Below are 26,698 nucleotides of genomic sequence, written 5' to 3'. Positions count from 1 at the left end.
CGACAGGAGCTTCCATGTTGTGGAGAGAAAGGTTATCGGCCTGTGTTGGATGGGACTCGTCCCTTCTGGGAGTCTTTTTGGATCAGGACTGTTCTTCCCTTGTTTATTTTGATATACATTATATATATACATATACACTCACTGGCCACTTTATTAGGTACACCTGTCCAACTGCTCGTTAACACTTAATTTCTAATCAGCCAATCACATGGCACAACTCAGTACATTTAGGCATGTAGACATGGTTTAAGACAATCTCCTGCAGTTCAAACCGAGCATCAGTATGGAGGTGAAGAAAAGTGATTTGTAGAGCTGGGAATCTTTGAGCACCTAACGATTCGATTACAATTACGATTCAGAGGCTCCGATTCGATTATAAATCGATTATGGATGCACCCCACCACACTTTTAATGTTTTGTACACTAGTTCCAAAATTGTTCAAAAATCCTCTCAGGCTAAACCAAACTATTTTAGTATCAAGTTAACAGTTAAAAACAGTAAATAAAATACTCAAGTCCCCATTCTGTATCAAAAGCTTTAAATTACGTTCAGTTAATTTAATGTTGTGAATCAACCGTTAAAGTTGTTAAAATTGTTCCCGTTATTCCATAATTTTCCATCCGTCTACTTCCAACATGTCAAAGTTTTAAAACTGTTTCATCATTTAAAGATAGATTAAAGTCAAGATTTTGCAGATGTAGGTATATTTTAGATAAAAAGTAATTAGGTTCGCTACAACAGAGCCTTCTAGAGAAGTCTACTGCTTTAAGATGGCGGCAAGTCTGTCATTTCGCATCTAGTTCTTTGTATATGTTCCAACACTGTCATTACTGTCATTTCACATCTAGTTCTACAATATGTGATATATACCATAGCCATATGTTGCCGTATGTTTCTAGCAACTAGCAACCGGTCGCTGTTTGTAGCGGCTGTCGGCCGCAGCCAGGTATGATTGTTTTTTTTTTTTTTTTTTTTTTTTTTTTAAATCTAGCGGCATGAGTTGAACAAGATATTTACTCTCGGTCAGTTCCTCATTTCGTCCTGAAGACCGCTGCGTCTCAAAGACCGCGGCGTCCCAAAGACCGTGCTGGCTGTGTTTTATTTCCGCTTTACCTGGTATAATTCAATAATCGGAATTTGGATGTTTATGAATCGTTCTCGAATCTTCCACGGCCGAATCGCGAATAATCTATGAATCGGAAATTTCGCACGCCTCTAGTGATTTGAGTGACTTTGAACGTGGCATGGTTGTTGGTGCCAGAAGGGCTGGTCTGAGTATTTCATAAACTGCTGATCTACTGGAATTTTCACGCACAACCATCTCTAGGGTTTACAGAGAATGGTCCGAAGAAGAAAAAATATCCGGTGAGCGGCAGTTCTGTGGGCGGAAATGCGTTGTTGATGCCAGAGGTCAGAGGAGAATGGCCAGACTGGTACGAGCTGATAGAAAGGCAACAGTGACTCAAATCACCACCCATTACAACCAAGGTAGGCAGAAGAGCATCTCTAAACGCACAGTATGTCGAACTTTGAGGCAGATGGGCTACAGCAGCAGAAGACCATGCCAGGTGCCACTCCTTTCAGCTAGGAACAGGAAACTGAGGCTACAATCTGCACAAGCTCATTGAAATTGGACAATAGAAGATTGGAAAAATGTTGCCTGGTCTGATGAGTCTCGATTTCTGCTGCGACATTCGGATGGTAGGGTCAGAATTTGGCGTCAACAACATGAAAGCATGGATCCATCCTGCCTGTTATCAACGGTTCAGGCTGGTGGTGGTGGTGTGATGGTGTGGGGAATATTTTCTTGGCACTCTTTGGGCCCCTTGGTACCAATTCAGCATCGTTGGAACGCTACAGCCTACCTGAGTATTGTTGCTGACCATGTCAATCCCTTTATGACCACAATGTACCCAACTCCTGATGGCTACTTTCAGCAGGATAATGCGCCATGTCATAAAGCTGGAATAATCTCAGACTGGTTTCTTGAACATGACAATGAGTTCACTGTACTCAAATGGCCTCCACAGTCACCAGATCTCAATCCAATAGAGCATCTTTGGGATGTGGTGGAACGGGAGATTCGCATCATGGATGTGCAGCCGACAAATCTGCACCAACCGTGTGATGCCATCATGTTAATATGGACCAAACTCTCTGAGGAATGCTTCCAGCACCTTGTTGAATCTATGCCACAAAGAATTTAGGCAGTTCTGAAGGCAAAAGGGGGTCCAACCCATTACTAGCATGGTGTACCTAATAAAATGGCCGGTGAGTGTATATACACTGTACAAAGAGTGTACTGGTGCATGTGGATGTAGTGAACCGTTTTGGCTTTGCGTTTTTAGTTCAGTTCAGTTAACTTGCGTACCGTTTCGGTTTTGTTTCATGCATTTATGCTGTTTTCCTCAGAAGATTTATTATTAACGCGAACAAAGTCCTGTGGGAGTTTCCGCAAAGACACTTTACGTGTCAGACGATTGTAATGCCTTTATACTTTACAGTCTAATAAATTCCAGTAAATTATATGCATGACAAATGGAAACATTACAAATGTTAGTAGAAGTCTTGAACTAAAAGACCATCTTACTTCACTACTGTTGGGCCGGCCCGCTCAGGGCACGGTGACGGGTGCCCGGGACGTAAAGACACACCGTCGGTGCCAGCACTGTTGAACACTTTTTGGCTTCCTCGTTAAACTTATTAATGGACAAAGGCAAGTGGATAAATCGATAGATATGTCAACAATTGCTGCATCGATATGTTAACAAACTTAAAATGGCCCAAACAGAAAATGAATATTTAATCTATTTGTAAGAAAGTCGGCTAGATAGTGTCACTGCCATTTGTGCTATCTGCAGAAAATGTGGTTATATGGTCATCTCTCTAGCTAAAGACTTTAAATTTAGATAATTACATGTGCTGTTCAGGTTGTTGCTGCTGAGGATTCAAAGCTTAGTTTTGTTTGCTCATTCAAAATTTTAAGATTTTACAACTTGTTACAATTATGTTTTAATGTTATGAACTCAGTATAATTTATTTGAAATGTCACCTAAAATGGTCATTTTATTTGTTTACATAAGTTCTATTGTTTACATTTTTAAAAAATGTGTTTTTTTTCGTGCATTTTTTGTACTGCATTCTGCTCACTTCAAATAGATATGGCAGAAAACACTCAGGAGACATGAAGTTCCGCTCTGACACAGCCAATCTCGCCAAATTTTAAAATTGTCCGATATGCACATGTGATACATCATTGGAAAGCTTAAAATCTCAATTTTCTGGGTGAAGAAAAATTTTGAACAGGAGGGCATTTAAAAAAAATAATACCAATAATAAAATTCAAACAGCGACCCCCGATCTGGAGGTGAGAGCATGAAAGAGCAGAATTAAGGACACCATGTCTTTAACGAGATATTATCGCCACCTTGTTTCAATCCAAAAACTCCATGTAGCATGTATCACTAGCCACGTTTACATGCTGACTTTTATTCATACCAATTCAAATAATTCCGAATGGAAATTTCAGATCAGCTGTTTACATGTCACTTCATCTATTCTGATCCAGCGTTTACATGTGTCTGCCTTTATTCCGAAAGGACGTTTGACAACTGCCGTCTGACATGCGCAGATTAATCAAAACAAAGCGTCACGTTGCAAAACATGGAGATCGATCGTCAGATCAGCTGCTGTTTTAACTTTTCGAGTGGAAACAACACTTCAGAATGACACGCCGTTCATTTAAAAAGTTGTGTGGACTGGTGGAGGGATTCATGGATATAAACTTTCCGCCGGACTCCAATTAGGTGCGCTGTGCGTGTGCTTGGAAGCCATGTTGCAAGTGACGTTACTTACGTCACCAAGTGACGTCACCACGTCAGTACGGAGCATGTGCAGAAAGAACGCAACCAGACACCATTCCGCTTCCCTGTTTACATGATATAATTTTACTTCTAATCGGTTTGGGAAAAGGAATATTCCACCCCTGTGAATCGGAATGAAATTCCATTCGGTTTGGGCCTGTTCATTCCGAATGAGGTGTTTATATGGAACACATTTATTCGGTTTGAACATCTAAACCGATTGTAATTGGAATATTTGGCTCCATGTAAACGTGGCAACTGAGTGTCAAGCCACAGCTGTGAAAGGTCACAGCCAGATTTTCTTGGGAGTTTTATGGGTGAAACATGGTAATATAACATGGGTCGCGACGCAAAAATCGCAGACATCAAGGAGTGGTCGAGATTTTCTTTTTCATTTATTTACCCTTTTAATCGTTTTTTTCCCCCAATTTTTCTTTGTTTGGATTGCTTATTTATCATCTAACACAGGGGTTTTCAACCCAGTCCTCAAGGCACACTGTGGGTCCTGGTTTTTGTTCCAGCCGATCCAGCAGAGACAGTTGAACCAATGAGGCTTCTGCTAAAACAAGCCACACCTGACTGCAATCAACTGATTGCACTTGTAAAACACCAGATTGGGGAAAAAGTGTTGTCATCTTGTTTGGTAAGAATGAAATCCTGCACCCACAGTGTGCCTTAGTGGAATAGGTTGGGAACCCCTGATCTAACATATCGGAGAAAATGCGACAGTAACAAAAAAAAATACAATGAAGCGATCGTTAAGAGGTAGATATGCGTGACTTTTTTACAGATGCCATTTTTTCATTGTGACGTAATTTGTTAAAAAGTGTAAAATCTGTGAGTGAATAATTTGTTAAAGTTTTTTTTTTTTTAAAGAATTATTAGACATCAATTAATGATTCTAAGCTAAAAATGACAGACATTTTGAATAATAAATATAATTAATTACCTTCGTTTTATGGCTGGGTTGAAACAAAAGTGGTTGTGCGACGTCTGTAAACAGGGGTTTCCAGGGTAAAAGGGACAAATTAAAAATAGTTTGTGGGCTTAATGCGCCATGAATCTGCTATGGGAGCAAATAGGCATATTGTTCTATCAAACACAACTGTTATTTTGGCTTAAAATACAGCAGTTTATTTTAAAGAGGAGTGCAAGAGAATAAACTGCTTTTTCAGTCTTGTCTGTGTTTTCTGCTATATACATTTTTGCCCCTAAGCAGTGCAGTTAAGATTCATTTTGCAATTTGCATTGGGTTCCCAGCACCAGCAGCACCATGCAGCCAAAGTTTGTGTAAGAAACATGCCAGTCAGGTTTCTTGTACTGCAGTTACACCATATGTTAGAGTTCATCTGTATATCGCTGCAGTTATATTGGGCCAGTAAAATTTACAAGCAACCTTTTCAACTACTTTCTTAATATTCACCTGTAATATTTACTTGAGCCTTGGTATAGGCTGGATGTTACAAACAATAAACAGCTGTCCAGTCTAACAAGGTAAACTTATTTTATAACTTTTATCATTTTACCATTTTCCTGAGGTGCTTTCATTACGTCTAATTCTGTCAACTATTCAACATGAGACCTCAGTTGGTTTCAGTTCAGGGCCCAAAATGTAGTAAAAAGTGAGGTGTCTTGGTTTGATCGGACAAATAAAGGCAGCTCCCCTCATTGGAGAGACAAGAGTCTCAGAAGACTTAACAGGGACGCCCTGGACAGTAACTCCTTTTTGACACTCCCACTTATCTTGTCTGTTTGCCATTTACTGGCTGCAAGAGGATTAAAAAGAAAGGGGCATGGAGAAAGGAAGGAATATAAGAGCATCATAGCCACCTCAAAGTCAGCAAGGCAGCTATTAACCTTGGGTTGGACTGCATCAGGCAAAAAAAAAATATTACGCAAAGTTATAATTTAATGGTGGTGGGGGAGTGGTACAAATAAATTCAGGCCGACAGGATGGGGTAATTGGAGGGCCTAGTAATGGGGTCCTCCCGAATAAACCCAGGTGTGAGGGGAGAAAGAACCTCCCAACAGTCCCTCCCCCCCCAGGTGATTTATGCCTCACTCATCCAGGCCTGGGGAGTGACTCATAACTTTGAACCACTTGGGCACCAAGCCCAGTGCTTTTAATTATGTGCTGGAATGGAGGATGGGAGAGGAAGAGGAAGGAGGAGGTGAGGGAGGGATAAAAACCAAGCTGGCTTGTGGACCCCACTTCAGGGGCCTCTGTTCTAAAGCTCTTTAGCTGCACAGATGACAGTAAGCGGTACGGAGGAGTAGCATGCGGGTGAGAGGTGCCAAGCTTGGGCACTTTATCTCGTTAGCAGCCTTAAATGCCATGCCGACACACACTCCGATCTGTCATTCTAGCTATTGGTCTCCAAGGGATTTGAGAGGTGCTCTGCGAGTTAAGAGAGACATTTCCACCCTGCATTATGCTTAATGGGAGGTGGAGAGGCCAGAAGGCTTATGGATACAGAAGGAGCTCTCTGGGCTGAAATGCCAATCGTAAAAACATTTTTCTTCCCGTTAGTTCAAACTCAACCAAACAGAGCAGAAATTACATGCTCGCAAACATGCAAAAAGTAAGGAATACAATTATTTTTCTAATAACACATATTGCAAAACTGATATCAAAACCCCAGGTACAGTATTTCAAAGACACAAGTGCCGCCCTAAACAAACAAACACAAAAAAAAACTTCAGGGAAAGGCCTAAAACCTCCAACCCATTCCCATGCACAGTATGTTGATTTATTGAAATGGAGAGTTCAAACTTGTTTCAAGGAATCTGGAATAAGAACTATCTGCTATGACAAAGTAAATAAGGGATAAATAAAGACACTTCAATGTTAGGGATTAAAAATGTGTGAAAATTAATTTCAAATCGTCCACTTTATTTGACTTAGTCTACTTGTAAATAGAGGTGCACAATAATTAACGGTCCGATAATTATCGGTCCGATAATAGGAATTTTGACGTCATCCCAATAACTCCAATAACATTATATATTATCGGGCCTATTAATAATATTTTTGGCACGGTGTCGGATTGGGATGTGAGCGTTTGTTTCCACTCCTGTTTTGCCAGTATGCAGTTTCGTTACTGTTCTAGAGGCCGTATTTTTCCTTCACTGAATTATAAACCTTATTATGGCAATTAGCAAATGTTTGCATTTTACAATGTTATGTTTACAAGTTCTTGAGAGGCCTTTTGGTTATTGATAGGCTTGCTGTTCGATAATTGCCAAGTTAAGAAAGTTGTTTCATTGACCAAGACGACAAAAGTCTCCTCTCCTGTTGCACCAAATGTTTTATCTGCTGACAAAGCACAATACCTGTTGGGTTTATGTTTTAGTTTAGTGCTCATTGTTCAGGGGAACACATCGTCAATGATAATGAATGATTGTGATTGACTCAAATTATATTTATCTGAAAAAATAAATATAGGCACTTTTTTTAAGTCAAAACATTTTTGTATTTGTTTTGTTTATTATAATAATGCTCATGTCATCATGAAAATTCTGGTTTGGTAAAAGGCAAATCGATGCTCAATCAACCACTAGTATTTTTGACCTACAGGTGTTCAAAAACTCAGGTGAGTATACATTGAAAAATTATTTATATATTATCGGTTATAGTATCGGTATCGGCCTTGAGAAGCAGGAAGTTATCGATATCAGTTTCAAAAAATGGATATCGTGCACCCGTACTTGTAAAGGATGTTGATTAGTGCCCTGTAGACATCTGTCAAGTCAACAGTCTTCCTCATGATTGTGTGAGTCAGTTAAAGGAACCTTTGCAGGTGTTTTGTGTTATTTAGCTCAATGTTCCGACCGTTTCATATAAACGCATACATTCATGGAAAGAAAAAAATAAATCAAGATTGTAAAATCTTTTGGTTTGATTTTCTGCACTGATGCCTTGAATTTGTATGGATCTATTGCATTATTGCATGGTGGGGCCATAGTAATTAGGATAGTCAAAGCTCGATAGGCACTGGTTCATAGAATTTGTCTGGTTTCAGTGGAATGGCTCACAAATACTCATACAGAGAACCTGCTTCCTTGTCCTGTCTCCGCTCTTTATCTGCACCAAACCATACCATGCTGCACTATTATTTTTAAAAATATATTTTTTTTTCCAGGAATGTTTCAGTAAGATACATGTTAGTAATAGTATATTCAGTTATTGATAATGTTTGGTATTCATTTCAGTACATCAGTACATAGATCAAGTTGTCATTGGCGGTTTTCAACAAGCAGAATTTTTACTGTTTCCATACAAGACTTGGAATGAGCTAGGTTTGCATTTGGTGCCAGACCATTTTCACATTCAAGTCTGCCAGACAACCGACTCATTTTTCTCAAAGCAGACATTTCTCGCTCTCTCACAGTCATCCCTCTCTGTTTCTCAGAAAGCTAATTATTTCTCCCCCCGTTTAGCGCCAACTGTTTCTCTCATCTGTCTCTGTAATGACCTCTGCAAGATGTGCATGTAAGCATGCATCCACATTCTTATTTCTTCTCATTCACACATAGAAGCATACATACAATAGAACAAAAATACTTAAACAATAGTACTACTCACCAGTTTCAAACACTAAAAAGAGTGGACGTATAAGAAGGCTGAGGCCCTGTGAGTTGCTCCAAACGGTGCTGATAAAGGCTAATACAATTACACTGGAATTATATTGTTACAATTAAACTACACTAAACTAAACTAACCACAACATGTAGCACACAATACGGATATAGTAACACATAATAATATACTGTAATTGTGTTAAAATTGCTTTTACATAGAAAATTGTGACATGGTGGAATGTAGTGGGACGTTGCATCACTGCAATTCTCTCTAAATAAAAACAAAGGCATAATGAGTTTTTTTTACTTCTCAAGTTTCCTTTACTTGTATTATCATAATGTTGCTCAGTCTAGGCCATAGATCAGCAACCATTGCGACTGAAAAATTAATGTAAAAAGGTCTCCATTTAAAGATGACATACAAAAATAACTATGATAATGCTAGTTCTTGATGCTGTATTTTTTACCCATGCATAATTATATCCTCTTGGTTTAGGAATTATGATTTAAGCAGCCATGTTTTAAAACATTTCCCATAGGTTATTTTCTAATTTTAACAACATTTGGAAATTTAATTATTGAGGAATTAGTTAATTTGACCTAGGATATAAGTTTTGAAATTTTACTCAGTAATCACAAGGTGCATAATTTCCACAGTGAGATGAGATCCAACAAAAGTTATCCATACAACACTCTGCAAAAACTAAGTGGTTATCTTTTTACTGTGTGCTTTTTTTTAGTTAATGAATGTGTTGTGATTGTATACTGTATATCAGGGGTGCCCAATCCCGGTCCTCGAGAGCCCCTATCCAGCTTGTTTTCCGTGTCTCCCTCTTTTAACACATCTGAATCAAATGATCAGCTCATCAGCAAGCTCTGCAGCAGCCTGATAACGATCCAGATTAGTTGATTCAGGTGTGTTAGAGGAGGGAGACATGGAAAACAAGCTGGATAGACAAGCTGGATTTTTTCATTTTTACTGTTTAACTGCATAACTGCACAAAACATTAGAAACACCCCTCAGTATGACACCACTTCATTATATTCACCTGAACTTAAACAACAAAAACAAAGATAATGTTACACACTGGTGTCTGACAGTATCACCCAAAAATAAACTTTATATATTATTTAACCCTTTTATGCATAAATTATGATTTTTTGTCTTTGTTTTACACCCTTACAGGGCACTCAGTGGCTGGCATTGACAGGGTTTGATGTCAAGTCCATTTTGACTTGAAAGAGTAAATGAACTAACAAGTCAAAATGGATTGGTTGTCTAGCTCCGTCAATGCCATTGAAACATGAGCATTTCACAGCCAGTCTTCCTGGTTTGAATAAATATGACATCAGTCGTCATCATTTAAATGAAATGAGTTGAAAAGTATCAAAGAAAAAAGTACTTTAGAGTGCTACATAGGGCCAGAACCAGTGTGTATTTCTGTTTTTATTCTATTGAATTTTTATGAACTTTTGTTAAAAATGGCTAAAAATGGTGTCAATCATTTATGCTATATTTGTGCTGGTATCGAGATATTAATTTTGAGTGATGATGTCAATCACATCTCCTCTGTCGCGGCTGACGGAATGTACCAACTCTCTCAATAAACAGATGGGTGTCTCAACAACTAGCGCAAACATAGCACAAACGAATGGCACCCCTTCGGGTGCATTTTGCAGTAAATGGGGGGGGCTGCGAGTCATGTTATCACTCGCACTCGAAATTAATATCTCAAGCCCCCTATTTACTGCAAAACGGACTGAAAGGGGTGCCATTTCTTTGTGCTACGTATGTGCTAGTTGTTGGGACACCCTTCTGTTATTGACAGAGTTGGTAGGCTCAGTCAGCTGCGGGAGTTAGATACGGAAAAGGTGCGATTGACGTCATAATTCAAAATTAATATCTTAATATCTATAAAACAATAGAAACACAAACGAAAATGTTTACAGCACAAACGTAGCATAATCGAATGATACCATTTCGGGTCCATTTTGCAATCAATAGGGGGCTGCGTGACATCATCACTCGAAATTAATATTTCAAAAACGATAGCAGCAGCACAAACAAATGTTTTCACAGCACAAACCAAGCATTAACAATTAACACAATTTTAGTCATTTTTAATTGGGGGGCTGGTTGACCTCAGATTGACCGATAAAAATATGTATATACTAGAATATCGCAAAAACAATAGCAGCATAAACAATTGACATCATTTTTATTTAAATTTGCATCTAATTAGGGGCCGATTTTACGGAGGTTTGGTTGTCTCTTGGTTAAGTTTGTTAACATTTGTTTGTTTTTTGTTTTTCTTTTTCATTGTGTGGATTTAAAGTCGAACGACAGGATTATCCTACTAAATAATAAGAATTCTGGATGAAGAGATTAGGGGTGGGATTAAATGCATTTTTCTTCTTCCCACTCTTTTCGAGTGCAAATAATTATTCTGAATTATACTGTACTTCAGTGTATTTCAGTTTTCTTTGTGCATGTTAGAAATTAAAATGCTTCATCATCATTCATTTATAAGTTTATATAAAATTAACCCTTAAATACCTGCAACATGAAGCAATTATCAGAGAATCCCAACATTTGAAAAATAAGGTCCTAATGAAACCTTTTTTTCAAATTTGTAAAAAGAAAAAGTCATAATGAATATGTGTAATAAGCGCTCTAATATCTAAAACATTTGTTAAATCCTGTTTTTTTTTTCCTCATGGAACCTGCAGATGCATGTGTTGACTTGCATCCATCATTTTTTTTTTCAAAAAGAAACGTCAAAATTCTGAATTAGTCTCAAAATCATGAAGTTTTAGGTGTATCAAATGTGATATATTTGGCAATAAAGGTTTAAATTTAAAAAATACAATCATGATTATGACTTTTGTTTTTTGTTCTTTTTTTTTATTTCCTGTTTCAACTGTTTTTGTAAACTGTCTTGATGATTTAATGTGAATTTTATGTATAATTTTATTTGTTTTTGGGGAACTTCGATGCAATGTGAAGCACTTTTAATTACCTTGTGTTGAATTGTGCAATAAAAATACATTTGCCTTGCCTTAATAACAATTTACAGTAGAGCCGGGCGGTATACCGAAAATTTATCGTTACCGAAATTCTTCACGATGACCGATGTAACTATGAGCATGTCGGTAAATTCGGTAATTTAATAAAACAAGAAAACATAGTCTTTTCATCCCGCTTTGATTCAGTGTTGTTTGGCTATGTTCCTTCTCCTTTAAAGGGTATTACAACACCTGGGGAAATGCTAATATTCCATCATTTATCCATAAACGCATGCCTTTTGGATTCGTATCATGCAACTTCGTGTAATTACATACATCGCAACACCAAGAAAATGATAGAAATTTGGATCGATTGTCAAGCTAATACGACCGGCGCCCGAGATCCCAGAAATCTAGCATATTGTGTGCGTGACGTCACAAGAAGGAAACAACAGTGCTTAGTACTGAATGGCGGCGATGATGGCGGACAATTTTGTTTCTAGTTGCAACGACGAATCCGACGTAATGAACGTTCTTCTAATGGTTACGAGGAGAGTTATGAACCTTTCTTTGGTGTTTTGGGTTATCAATTTGAGCCCAAACGAAAGCCAATGCAGCCTAATGAAAGGATCATAGAGGGGAGCAATCACACTGATGAAACACCGGCAACAGGTCGTGTGGGAAACACCGAATGGTTTGTTTTGCATTCCTTTTTGTGAAGCTGATACACCGTGACCGCAAAATAAAGTAATGTATAATTATCATTTATTGTGCTATCATAGGTTTTCGCTCTGCCAACAGACACAAATATGAATGGGATTAGAGGATTTGTTCTATATTTTTTACGAGCGATAACTTATACATGTGTCCAGTCCTTTATCCAATGTGTGATATGTTTTTTATTATAAAAGAGTACTCACTCTGGCCATTTCGAGCTTGGCTGCTCCCCTCCTTTGGTTAGCCTGGGGTGGTGGGGTGGTCTCATCAGAGCCAGTCATCGTCCTCTTTCTTGATATCTTGGGACATTTAGGTGGCTGCGCGTGTATGGTGGGCACCGCATCTGCTTTCAGCAGCAATTTCTTAGCAAAACCTGATTTCATTATTCCATCGTTCGAATAGCTTTCAGGTTTAAAATGAGCACCATACAAAACCGTGCCAGAGGCTGGGTCTGCAAAATTAGCCCTCTTAGCACGGACGAACTTTACTCATTGTCTGCGTAGTCCAGCTCTTATTCTCGCGTTCGGGAACTCATGGGTACTATATTGCGACAAATGGCTATTTGTACACCACATAGCATGACTGGTTTGAACCATTTTGGTGATTTTTTTGATAAAACACGAACGCCACTCTCGTCGATAAACAACAATGGCACCTGCCTCGACCTTTTGTTTCCTTTCTATGACGTCAAAGCCCCATCCGGCTGTTTCCGGAATATTTTCGGAAATGTTCGTAATTTTCAATCTATTTTCGATAATTTCTCATGAATGTGATTTATTTTTTTGTTAACTTTATTAATATTTGTTATCTTGCCACATGACGGTTCTATTGATATCTCACAGCCCCTTAGTATTATAATACCCTTTAAGAAAGCAGTTAGAGTGCTTACGTATGAAGTCACGAGGTTATCAGGAAATCAAACAAACAGAAGCCCGGTAGGCTAACGCTACAAGCAAACATGATGGAGTCGGGCTTAAGGGAGTTTTGCCAAACCTTCACACGACATTAAGTTGACTCTTGGCAGCCTCCAGACGGCTTTCACCTGCTGTCCTCCCTGGTTCTCACGATTTCAGGAGAGGGTGCTTTCTACTGGTAGCCAGGCCACGGGCTAACGCTAGCGGATAACCCTATAAATGAACGTAATAGAGAAGGATAGCGGCTCTAACCTTGTCGAAACGGCTGAACTTAATGAGTGGATTGGGCACGGACTGCATCTAGCAATCAGTATGTTGCATTATTTTGTATCTGTGTGTGTGTGTGTGTGTGTGTGTGTGTGTGTGTGTGTGTGTGTGTGTGTGTGTGTGTGTGTGTGACTTCTCTGATAGCTTTTATAATGGTAAAGCATTCATCATAAAGTATAGTCCAACAGTAAAGCCTTTAATATGACCGTTTAATGGCCACAGCTATTTTTCTGTATGTGCTTGCTTTATTCTGTGTCATTACCGCCATCATAAAATCATAAATGTTTCATTGAAATAAGAGCAATACAGCTTTAATGTGGTTGTGTCCGTGTGGAGGGTGCATGTGTGCTTGCATGTATTAAAAAATGCTATGGAGGAAAAAAAAAAAAAAAATGAAACCTAGAGGTAAACACTAATGTTGAGTAATTATGTCACAGCAGCCATTAACAATAAGTTGTCTGTTTGAACTTAAGTGTACTGTTCAAGCTGTAAGTCATTTGTGTGACATGTTTGCACAGTCGTCGTATTGATTTTCATAATGTTGTACATTGTTCAAGTCATACAAGCTGTTATAAATGTTCATACTTCAATACTTATTGTTTACAATAAATTTTTATATACTTAATCTTTAGACTGCATCTATAATTGTTAAATTGAAAGCTGGTGAATAAATCAACGAAAAATGGTTAATTTGTATTATATGCATTGATTCAGATTTTCAAATTATATCACTGTCCGCTTTGGCAAATTTTTCGCCATTTATCGTTATTGAGGTAAATCTGCTCAATTTACCATGAAACGTACTTAAGGCCATATCGCCTAGTCCTAACGTACAGTATATAATTTCTAATACTGTATTAAATTTCTTTTAAATGACCAAAAATAGTCACTTGCCCTATAGAGGCTTTAGTGTTAATATAAAACAGTGCTTCTTAATTACTTTGTTACGCACTCCTCTGTAGATGCAAACGTTTCGCGCCCCCCCCCCCAACTCTCTGCCGCCACTGTAAATACTAAATAGGCCATATATTTGTCTAAAAAATTATTAAAAGAAATAATATAAAAAAATACATATATTATTATAAGTACACCCCCGCATAGCATCGTCTTTGTTCACATAAAAAAGTAATATAGATCAACTTACAATAAAGTTATAATTTAACATTTTTGTTTGTAACAGAAAAGACTTAAAGCGCATCTGCGCCAGAATAAAAAAAAAAAGCCACATCCAAACTAAACACACTCAAGGTACATTTTTTGACCATTTGATACTTAAAAATCAAATTCATTAAAATCAGAAAATAATAAGTCACATTGATTAGCAACAAAAACTCAACAGTACAATGTGTCAAAGAATTTGACCAAATAAACAAAAATTAATAGACAAAGAAAACAAAACTGTCACTGGACAGTGGAAATGTTTATTTCGGCTGCAGGCGGTGTCAGATGCTTTGCTATAGTGTAGGGTTATTTTGCACTGAGTAGCATGGTATGCCACCTTATATGATGCAAACAGTGCTCGTTTTTTTTACTGATGTAAAACTTACATAGCAGGACGATTGTTAGCAATATTCGGCACATTTTCGCTGTAAAAATCTATCGTAATATGATATCAATGTAATTGGGGTCTAATGTCTTTAGGTGAGGTCTTAATTGATTTGGCTTCATGCTATCCGCTGCCAACATTTTTAGACACAGTAAAGACTGGTCTTTCTTCATCTCCCACTGTATTAAAACTCAAAGCCAAACACTACATACTCTTTGTCATATTTCCTAGTCCTGAAGGGTGTATGACACAAAAAAGCATGTTTATTTCATATTTCTGTCAGGCCTAGGGCCGGGCAGGTGTGTGGGTGTGTTTGTCATCCAATCACAGGCCCAGCACCTGACGGGTGGAGCGACGGCAGCTGTCAGCAATCACCATCACCAGCCTACATAAGCCAGCCAGAGCTCCACCATGTCGCTGGATCATCTCTTTCAGTACACTGTTAGTGCTTTCTCGCGTTTTGAATATTTTGTGTGGACTCATCTGATCATAGACCTTTTGCTTTGTTCCAGGATCTCGTCCACGCCTCGTGTTTTTTGGTACCTTTGCCCAGACGCGCAACGCCACAGATTCAACAGCTGTTAACAATAAACTGCTTGAACTCAGAGCCTCACTATCTCACGTTCTCAGCCTATGACCGTAACAATTTCACGCTGTGTTTTATGCTCCTGAATGAAATGGACCGCTTGGATGTGAGTGGAAGCAATCGTTTTATATACTCCATTTTTGAATCCCGCGCCATGAAAATGCATAACGTCCGGCTCCAGTCTCGGGTTTAGGACGAATGCGAATGTGACGTCACCCATTTCAGCATTTCAAAATACAGCATTGCTTTATAGCATGCAGTTGGACTGGGGATTCAGCTGATTTTGTGGATTCATTCCTTTATTTTTCGCAACACGCCAGCCAAATGTGCTGCAGAAAATTGTTGCTGCACCAGGGAGTGGCGTGTGAGCTTTTTTGGGTTTCAAAAGGTTCCCATCCACCGTGGATTTTGTCCAAAACAAGCCCTACTGTAGGACCATTGGACTTACGAGGAAGTGAGTAAACATCGTATTTTGTATTATGTCAAATACTGGGATCATTGCACATGTTTTAATACGGAGGTGGCTTGCATTTTGTGGCTGATTGTCCACCAAGAATGGCAATCGGCCGCACACCCCCCTCTGTCCTTCACGTGCCCGCCGGGAAAGCACTGTACTCGGCTTATTGCCCTCTTTGTGTGCCCGGTGTTCCGTCAAATTTTCAACCCCATCAGAAATTGCGTTAAAAAATTTGTGAAACTTTGTGTTAAAAATGGCCGCCAATACAACGATTACAAAGTAAACACTACAAACTTTCTTTTATTAAGGAACATTTACTTACGTTTGATCATGGACAGACATGTAGAAAATTTCTCCTCAGACACATCCTGCCATGTTAGGTGCACAACAACTGCACGCCGCTCTCTCACTGTTTACGTCTTTGCCATGTTGTAAAGCATTATTTTACGCCATATTTGTATTGACAATGTGGGGGGCTACGCGCTCCTCCGACGTCGGCCGGTTTGTCCAGCTGTTTCCCCGGCAAAAAGGAGTTCTCCTGCCCGCAGCAGGGGAATGAGTCCGACGAGCTGTAACCTGCTCGCCCCCAGGCAGGTTGCTGATCGGCGAAGACAATTGACAACCCCGCCACCTTGTGACATGATCCTGGGTAGGTTTGTGTGATTTTTCACTTCGAAAGCCGAGAAAAAGACTTTGAAATATCACTCGGTTTGGGTTAGCATGTCGGCTAGCTGTCACGCCTCCTGGTTTGTTTACGTTCTCCGAAGCCGGGGCAGGGAATTTACAAAATCCGGATTAACTCCGGTGGTATAAAATGGGAGGAGCAAGAAGTGGACAGTTTTGACCATTATGGAGTAATGTTTCCATGTCATATTGAATTAATGCATTTTCAATATTTCATATTCTATTTAGCACAAGACTGTTATTTGTCATGACCATACCATTTATTTAGCAATTGGGGAAAAATACTTCGGATAAAAGAATATCCTGCAAAAATATTGGAGTAGAGAGACTGTAACAATGATATTTTGTGGCTCTTTTCGTCGCATTTTCCTCGTTCTGAATAATTCCCCCTCAATGAGCTGAATTCTAAATCAGATGAAACCATGACCCTGCCGAAGTCATCCTCCTTTTGGGGATGCTAGAGCCCAACAATGGTAGGCGTGGCTAAACGGCAGACTAAAAGACTCATTTCTCATCATCTGCGCTTTGCCAAATTGTTGTATATGGTCGAATCGTCTCAAAGTATGATTCTAATTCACATAATAATGCTATTTAAAACTTTTTTTTTATCCTGTCGTAGGCACTTTAACTCTTTATATCTCCACTGCTCTTTGCTGTGTGCACTTATTTGGTTAAAAAATACTGCGCACACTCTGAAAATGGGAGTGACACTACCATCAACTGCGTGGATGTACAATTGCACTTTATTCCAGTACTGCAAAAAAGGATGTTCCCCGAGGTTACATACACAGAGGCTTCGCATCCCATTAGGCAAACCAGGCAATTGCCTAGGGCACCCAGCCAGCAGGAGCCCCCTGAGGGCCAACAGATTTAGCACACGCAGCTTTAATGCATTGTTGCAGCGACAAGTGTAGGGAGTGTTTTAATACCATGGAATCATTTAGAAGATTAACTAACGATTCTGTTATCAATCCCAATCAGCACTAGCCATGTCACATAGATTATTACTGTTTAAGAAAGTCCAATCAACTATTAATACCACATGATTGTTTAAAGAGTGACTCACCAAGTACTCTCTGGAAAGTCCTTGCCGAGTTGTTTTACGTTGATTTTCACAGGCCACCTCATTATTCATGTGATTACTTAAAGAAATGGTGATTTTTCAAAAAAAGTCTATTAACTCATTTGCTCCCAGAAATGTATAAATACGTTCTATTTTTAAATGCTTCATTGTCCCAAAAATGTATTTATACGTCTTTTGCACTGTTTTTTTACAAGAAGAATCTATAGCTTCCGATCTATCTCCGAAACAAAAAACAAGCCTCAAAACCAATTTTAAAGCAATAAAACTGGCCACTGAAGGGCAGTAGCCCATTTGGTAAGACCCCCCCCCAACCCGATTCAACCAGTAGAACTTTGTATTAACCGTGCTAGTAAATTAGCAGAGCCCCTCCGCAGGCTTGCTGCTCAGGTCCCCCGCATGCTCGAGTGTCCTGCACGGAAACGTGCACGGCCAAACCAGTCCCCCCCCCAGGAACACAAGTTCCCCAGGCGAACGAGACAGTGGTCACAAAAAAAAAAAAAAAAAAAGACAAAAAAAAAAAAAAAAAATCCATCTTTACAAGACAGTCGGCAATGAGGGAAAAGTTTAACCGCTGTCGCACCCACCAAACGTCATCTCTCAGTTAGGTAAGTCTGAATAAATTGTTACTTTGCTATCAAAAGCTCTATTTGGCTGGTTGTTCATGTTATTTTGTAAAATGAAAACATCATTCAGATGTTTGGGATGTAACTGAGGCAATAAATAGCCGTGTTAAAGTCAAAGTTATGTTGAAATTTTTGCGTTTACAAAAAGCCCATTTTCTCCGTTTTTTTCATCAGAAATTGGAAAATTGCTGAAACTAAACTATTTTCTAATGCTGATTTCTAAAGAATGGAAAAAAGATATGAACTTACTTTTTTTTCTGCTGAAAGAAGAGAGTCTAATCTTTCTTTTGGCAGGTTCCATGTTCATATAGCAATAGAACAGAATTTTCTGTGGGCCTTGCAAAATCAGTCAAAATCCAGTAAAACGGCCGGAAGCGAAGGGCCTTGCTCCGGTGAAAATGGCTGGGAGTGAATGAGTTAATGGGTCTATCGTATTCCTCGTCGAATACTCTACAAGAAAAATATTACATATATGCATCTAAAATAATCCTAAATGATTTTATTAGCAATTATAATACTCCTTTTAGCAAGGTTCCTTGGGGATGCGTACGTCCCCATAGCAACCAGTCCTGTTATTGTCCTACGTCACAAGCGCTGTGTATTCTGGGAGCGAGAATAGGCGTAAGGTGCGCATTTCAAGCAGAGGACGGCCACCTGTTAAAATGTATGCTTCCATGAACAGTTGTAAGTACATCCATATGAGTCAGTGTAAAGTGCTTAGTTTTCGACACTTTCATGGCCAAGATGACCGCACGTGCACGCAGCGCGCACTCGCACCCCCCCACCTTTGTGTTCATTATACTGCGTGAGTATGTACAATATGTGTGTCACGTGACACAGTCAGAAGGGCCCCATGTTGCTTGTTGCCTGGGGCCCCCGGGGACCCTTGCTACGCCTCTGCACATACGCCCCCCTTGGCATCGCTTTGCGCCCCCCTTGGCATCGCTTTGCGCCCCCCTGGGGGAGCCCGCCCCACTATTTGAGAATAAAATCAAATAAATTGATTTTTATTCAGGGTCTATGTGTCAACTTTTATGTCCACTGCAGTGACCAGTGACCACTGTGCCTGAAAACGCTGTGTTTGTGTCTGACGAAACATGCAGCCAAATAGTAAATATGTGAACAAATTGTCATTAAAATCAATGTAATTGACAACGTCTGTGCCTCACCTGGTTGTCAAACTTCAGAGACTGTGTGCCCACAAGGAAGCGAATAGCATCTGTCTCAGCTGTCTGGGCAGTAAGCGATCGTGCCTGCAAACCATCCAGATGCAACATGCAAAAGACTGGACTTTACACTTTTATATACAAGACACCTACACAAATCACCTTTTTCTTACAGCAATAATTGTTCCAATGAAATGGAACATACGAATGTAACAAGATTTTTGCTCAGTAACTACAACAGATTACGTTAAAGGGAGATGATGCATACCTGGAATTCAAGACCATATATTACGGGTGCGTCATCTTCCATTTTGATTGCAATGTAGAATAGTATTACAGTATTTAATTCAAACTGCCAGAAACTAAAAACACTTGTGTTTTGCTACCACTTCCGCGATTGTAAAAAAATGCTAACTCCAAATCTTCGAAGAGAATGCGTAACCATGGGTATTCACCCAAAGAATACGATTTAAAATATGCGTAAATTCATACAAGAATATAACTTACGTTTAAAATCCATGAATTTTGACAACTTCGGTGTGCCGTACATAAAACTTCCGGGTAGCAAAGAAACAGCGCTTGCGCATTGGAGTTTTATGGTGATCCTTTGAGAGGTAAGAATTGTACATGTTTTGTATTTATGGTCCATCGTTTGACGTCTGTTATTAGATTTCGCAGTGTGTAAATTGGGACTAATGTATGTCTTTATACCTACTCGCAAGACATCTTGCAGCATTTAATGAACTGCTTGCGAAAAGCTACGTTTCCGACCGGTAAAGGAAGCGTTAGCAAAATTGCTAAATGCCATAAATATCTTTGCGACTTTTTGGTTACTTGCAGAAGTACTTAACCCATTAACTTTAGATAGCAGATGCGGTGCGGTATTTATTGCAAAGATAATTATGTAAATCGATTGCTGTAATGACTCATGCGTCCTGCTAAACTAGTGGGATTTGAATGTTGTTACTGTATTTTAGGTTTGTTTTTATTTGACTTGCATTTAAAAATGTATATCAATGACTTGCTAATTCGTTTCAATCTGGTTTAAGATTTGAAAAACAGTAAATGGATAGTGAGGAGGCGCCAGTCCAGCGGCCAGTCACGTTGGACATCATGGTGGAGGATGTCACCCAGGAGACTCCATCCCCAGATCCTCCAGCACCAACGAACAGTCAGACACCTGCCAGAGATGACATCCTGGCACAGGTAGAGAGCATTGACCTAGAAGGAGACTTTGCAACACCCCAGGGAGACAGCAGTGCTTCACCCTCAGAAAGTCCAATGGACAGGGTCAATGAGCAAATGATGGAGAGTGTCATTATTTCAGATTCACCTAATAACAGTGAGGAGGATGATGTTGCTCCCATTGATTTATTCCTCGATGGCGGAGATCATGAAGGAAGTGATGGCGAAGTACAAGAGGGGAATGAAAGCTTCATATCATGTGACACTGACAACCAAACTGACTCAATACAGATTGTGACTGAGACTGTAATTTCTGATGTCCACCAAGAAGAAGAGTCGGAGAAACAAGAGACAAACTCAACGGAGCAAACTCATTCATCTCACGTTGACACGCTGAGTCTATCAAGTCAAAAGTGTGAGGAAACATTGTTTGAAAAGGGGTCAAATCTTAAAGATGAACCAGTGCCAGTGTGTACTGTATTTAGCCAGGGTAAGCAGCCAAATTCACTGATACCTGATGGTTTCCAGCCCACCCTCATCAAGAGTCCCAGTTTTAGCATGGGGACTGGAGTGGTGAGTGATGAAGCAGTAACCCCCAGCAAGATGACCATTCCACTCGTATGCCAGCCCAGCCCAAGCCTGAGCAAATTCTTCAGTGACAATGGACAGGCCAATGCAGCCTCAGACTTTTTTGATTCCTTCATGGCCCCCTCCTCTTTCATCTCAGTTTCCAACCCCAATGCAGCGATCCATCCATGCTCAACAGCAGCACCTGGAGCTACGGACCCCCACCAGTTTTCTTCTACTGCCACCTCCAGCACTACCCAAGGTGCACCCACCCCTAATTCAGAACATATTTCTGCCGGTCCAGAATTAACAGCCAAGCCTCAACTTCCTCCATCGCAAACATTACCATCTCCAAGTCATCCACCTTCCTCAGCTCCTGTCACTCAGCCACAGCCTTTCAACCAGCTTCAGGCTGTATTTTCGGGAAGTGATGATGCATTCGCAACAGCATTGAACCTGAGCGAGGTGGACAGACGCCATGATGCATGGCTGCCATCTGAAGAAACAAGGAAGTCATTGCTTTCCATGGCCACACTGCAACATAGCCCATCGTATGCAGAGAGCAAAAGACTCACAATGCCAGGTCTCAAGTTTGACAACCTTCAGGTAAGACGATTCATAAAATAGTCATTCATGTCACGGAAATGAAATTGATTCGTCACCATTTATTAAGAGTGGGAACCTCTTGGTACCTCATGATACGATACGGTTTGTGATACAAAGCTCACGATAACGATGATCTGACGATATGCCGATACAACGATTATCGATACATTGGGTAGGAAATCATTTTTGGATATTCTAAAAACAACTAATACACAGAAAAACAAGGTTCTGCTGTGAATTGGAATGAGTTTATCACTAGTAGACGTCCAATCCATTGGTAGTGGGAGGGATGGCAGCGAATGAACGATTGTTCTTCTATGGCGGTCAGTAGCAGCCAATGCCAGGCAATGAGGTAATTTTGGCCCTTTTAAGGTCATTTACCTGTTGATTTTCAGTTACTCCCTCTTGATTTTGGGGTATTTTATGGGTCACTTCCTGTTCATTTTGCGTTACAGACCTGGGAATCACCCAAATGAATAGGCAGTGACTCAAACTCAACAGGAAATGACCTGGAAATGCCTTAAAATGAACAGCAAGTGACCTATAAATGCCCTGAAAATCTGACAGAATGACTGTGAATGCTCTGGTTTCGAATGAACCAACGTTCCCAGTCTAAACGGATTGCACTGTCAAGGCAGCCTTAGAGTTAACTTAGACACTATTGTGGTGGAAGATTTCGGTAGCGACTTGTTGGTTCCTTGTTTTTTTTTTTGTGACATTGACACCTTTTTAAAATCATATCTCGATTCTTGCAGGAGCATATCGATAACCTTTTGGGATACAAAGTATCACAATATATCACCATTTCGATATTTTGTCACAACCCTACCATTTATTATATTAAACCAAAAATATTGACATCATTCTACAAAGTGTTTCGCACCCACTCCTTACCTCAAATCATTTATTCATTCATCTTCTGTACTGCTTATCCTTAGGCTGGTGCTAATATTCATGTTTATTTATGAACTGAATTTAAAATAATTTAAAATGTATTTGTTTAAATTTATTTCTGAGGGTTGCACTTTATTTAAGTGCTTGTTATGACAATGTCCCACTGCCATCAGACTTAACAACAGCAGAGGTCTGTGCTCACAATTAAATGTACATGAAACAAAAGGACAATGACAGGTACTCTTTTAGTTTTTGATGTAGCGCGGATCTACATTCAATTTGGATTCCACAAACTCTGAATCGTAATCGAATCGTTAGGTGCCCTAAGATTCCCACCTGTAGTAATTTGTATACGCCTTTTATATAGTTTTTATAGTTTGTCGTAGATTTAATTCTACACTGTTTGATGCTGCTACAATGCCTAAATTTGCCCTTTGAGTGACCAATAAAGGATTATCTTATCAGACTGTTATTATCATAAAATGACACCTGTCATTAATATGAACGAATGCTTATGAAAGCTCTCATGAAGTCTCATTCAGTAAATTATTTCACTATTAATGCAAGGCGTCGTCATGATTATGACAGTCTTATGACACTGTCATAAGAGGCATTCAAATGAAGTGTCACCGCAGTACCCCTCACATTTCTTTTAATCCTGCTGTGTGTGCATGTATAGATTATCTGACAAAATAAGGAGTAATTAATATCGTCTGGTGTACCAGTTTTAAATGCCCAGATCATATTGTGGTTTCTTGTAGTTTGAACCATCATCGACCCATCACTACTGCCTAAGGTGCATCCACAAAGTATTCAGCAAAGTCTGTGAATACTTAAAGCATGTACAATTTTTTTCAATACGTACAAATTTAGAAAATGTTTTTTCCCACATTGTAAATACGTACAGGATGTTGTATATAAAGATTAGTGGGAAAAGGGGATTTATTGCATTTTAGAATGAGGCTGTAACAACAAAATGTAAAAGTCTTAATGCTGTGAAGACTTTCAGTATGCACAGTCAGCATTTTTTCATTGCTAGTCATTGGCGAGCTAACATGCTAGCTTACCGCTAACTGGCTTGCAGCCTGGTTTCAAGGCCATCCAGTTCATCACTGCACTTCGTTATACTGTACTTGCATTTGTCAACAGACTCCACAAAGCAAATGCAGTAGACCAAATAACACACAAAAATGCTTATTGGGAGTTCAGGTTGTAGTTGGTTAATGTAATTTGCAATTGCGCAGTACTCTCAGTACTCATATCATTTTAACTATTAATTAACTAAATAATTATCTTTACATCTTTGAAAGGTCCTTCAGTCTATGTAGTTATACGCGTCACCGCTTACTTGACACGTTAACTTTAAATTGGATTACAAACCAACAATAATATGCAATAAACTGCAATAGTTTTTACTCATTTTACATTTTCATAGGGTGACGCTGTAAAAGATTTAATGCTTCGATTCTTGGGCGAGCAAGCAGCCATGAAACGACAAGTTCTCACTGCCAGCTCTGTGGAACAGTCCTTCCTGGGTCTCAAACAACTGATTGTAAGTTTCTAAGAGTTTATGATGTTATGTGGAATATTATTTATTGATGCATTGCTAGACTGATACTTACTTTTCTGAAGAAATATATTCAACATTTGTGAGAAGGCGAGGTATTTCCATACACAGCACATGCTGACTTGTTGCCAAGAAAAGACCCTTGATGCCACTACAGAAGAAAATATATTTGCTAACAACAGGTGTTTACACAGATTTTAAAAGAAAGGTTATCCATAGTTTGCTATCAGTTTCTTGTGCCAAAGAAACTAGAAACTTTGTTGGGTTTTATCAAGCACTTTAGGGATTTGAATGAAGTTATGAAGAAACAAAGGATCACCTCGGAATAATTGCAGAGGTCCATTTTCTTAGTTGAAGGGCCTTTCCAGTGCTTCCAAAATAGGCAGCATTGTATAGTGCTGAACTTGAAACAAAAATGTCTGCTCAAAACGAGACAACCCACCCAAAAAAGACTCCGTATTATTTTTTTAGTTTTTGGTGAGGTTTTGGAACATCTACATTTCCTCCTGGAAATACGGGAAAGTGATGTAATTTACTACCAGAGCGAATGAGATTTTCTTCATTTCGCTTATACTCATGTATAATACCCTCTTAGTTGTGAAGTTTTTTTTTTTCCAGTATAAAAATGAATTGTACCCTACAATTACAATGTAAATTGGGACCCTTTGGTTTTAGTTACAGTTTTTGCAAAAATTACAGTAGCTTTTCCTATTCACATGTGTTCCTTATGTGTCTACCAAAAATAAACCACATCCATTTTGTCTGATTTGGTGCCTAATTTTTGAGCCATCAAGCATCTTCTCCTTATCAAACCTAGGAGACTGTAGTTATTTCAAACATGTTAATAACATGAATAAAGCTGTAAGCACAGCGGCTGAAAGATGGAGCAAAGGGTAGAGGCGGAAATCCACTGTGCTCACAAGTTATTTTCCTCCTGCTGTAGCCATGTATTATGCATAGAACTGCTGTGCATATTTTACAGGCCTTCTGGACTGGGCTATCTCACAAGCACATGCGCACACAAGAAGCTTGCAAATGCACACAAACAATACACAACTCAAGACGTACATAATGTAACTGTGTGTGCCAGTCACTGTCTGCCAACGGGTGTGGGTGGCTCCTGGAAGCCTAGGGCAAAGTAATGGAGTGCTACAGTAAGCCAGAAAAGGTAGCATTGGCCTGCAGCACAGATGTCAAGAAATGACAAGCAATTTAACCAGCAGTGCACATGCTTGTGTGTGTTTGGAGGCACTGCTTGTTTTGTAAAATGTAACAGTAAGTCCAAATTCAGGTGGTGCTTTGGTGCTACGAAAGTTTGTTAGCCTGAAGAACTTGTATATAAATAGTTTTTTTGTGGTATAATTGTGATATATGAATATCATTAAAGAGATGTTGAATTTTAGCTTTTCTTTTGGCGTTTTTCATATATCGTTTTTTCCTATCAATTAGATCAGGGCTGAATGATTTAGGAAAATACTTTAAATATGTACCTTCGTTCCGAGGTTGAAACTTAAACAGTGGAGAGACCGATCTTTTGCGGTTGCTGCACCCAGGTTGTGGAATAGCCTTCCCCTAAAATCTGCACCACTACGAATCTAGGTCTTTTTAAGTCTCTGTTAAAACTAAAGGCCCAAGTACACCGCATGCGTGATCGTTGCGTTTCCGGTCCGACTCCGGTAAAAAATAGCGCCGGAGTCGATCCGTTCCCATTATATCCTATTGTTCAACGTATACCGGCCGCGTCAGTGCTCCGGCCTGACTGCGAACCACCTCCGGCGTGCCGCATGCCCGCCGGATGGTATAGGCTATTTTCTATTTTTGCCGGACACGCATCCGGCAAAATGGGCGGAGCTGGGCCTGGACGTAACAACCCAGGTGCCTAATCACGCTTTAAACACGAGCGAAGATGGATGATGAGCGCTTCATCATGGAGGTGGAAACCCACAAAATCATTTATGATGCAGCAGATCGTTACTATAAGGACACCATTAAAAGTGAAACTGCAAAGTGTCCTATTATGTGTGTTTTTCTGGCAATGATATCAAACACGACGTGCTAAGCAAAAAAAAAAAAAAAAAAAAAAGCGTATCTGGAAGTGGTTCCACTGCAGAAATTCTCGTGCCCCCGCGCACAAACAATCTCGGTTTGTATACAGAGTCGAGGGGGAAAAGTACGAAAGAGAAAGAAGAGACACCCACAAGTTTCGACCTGGTGGTCTATTCAAGACATTTCTCTTTCTTTCCTACATTTCACTTGACTCTTCATAGAAAAAACAACAGTTTGCGCTGGCCACATGAATCTGCAGTGTTGAGACACCAATTCCAAGTACGCTGTTTTTTAGTTCGTGTCGAATATAATTCGCTATCCATTTTATAAATATGACA

At 39.5% G+C, this 26,698-nt stretch overlaps 2 protein-coding genes across 6 annotated transcripts in view; one reads left to right on the top strand and one right to left on the bottom strand.

Moving 5' to 3' along the window:
- eipr1 (EARP complex and GARP complex interacting protein 1) overlaps window positions 1-19,924 on the bottom strand; it is a 64,312-nt gene extending 44,388 nt beyond the window's left edge. The window contains exons 1-2 of one of the 2 annotated variants that reach the window (XM_057858796.1): window positions 19,764-19,924; window positions 19,499-19,582 (exon numbers count right to left, since the gene is read on the bottom strand). In XM_057858796.1, the coding sequence (XP_057714779.1) occupies window positions 19,499-19,582; window positions 19,764-19,805 (126 nt within the window). In that variant the 5' untranslated portion in view covers window positions 19,806-19,924. Of the gene's footprint in view, window positions 1-12,371; window positions 12,583-19,498; window positions 19,583-19,763 lie in introns of those variants that run through there. The other variant, XM_057858795.1, reaches the window with a different exon arrangement.
- Window positions 19,538-26,698, top strand: part of trappc12 (trafficking protein particle complex subunit 12) — a 51,762-nt gene continuing 44,601 nt past the window's right edge. The window contains exons 1-3 of one of the 4 annotated variants that reach the window (XM_057858793.1): window positions 19,538-19,789; window positions 20,545-21,853; window positions 24,183-24,299. In XM_057858793.1, the coding sequence (XP_057714776.1) occupies window positions 20,561-21,853; window positions 24,183-24,299 (1,410 nt within the window). In that variant the 5' untranslated portion in view covers window positions 19,538-19,789; window positions 20,545-20,560. Of the gene's footprint in view, window positions 19,790-19,866; window positions 20,110-20,137; window positions 20,269-20,544; window positions 21,854-24,182; window positions 24,300-26,698 lie in introns of those variants that run through there. The other 3 variants (XM_057858791.1, XM_057858794.1, XM_057858792.1) reach the window with 3 other exon arrangements.

Source organism: Corythoichthys intestinalis, chromosome 15, assembly GCF_030265065.1.
Source record: "Corythoichthys intestinalis isolate RoL2023-P3 chromosome 15, ASM3026506v1, whole genome shotgun sequence".
In the NCBI taxonomy this organism is placed as follows: Eukaryota; Metazoa; Chordata; class Actinopteri; order Syngnathiformes; family Syngnathidae; genus Corythoichthys; species Corythoichthys intestinalis.
This window is presented reverse-complemented; position numbering and strand designations above follow the sequence as displayed.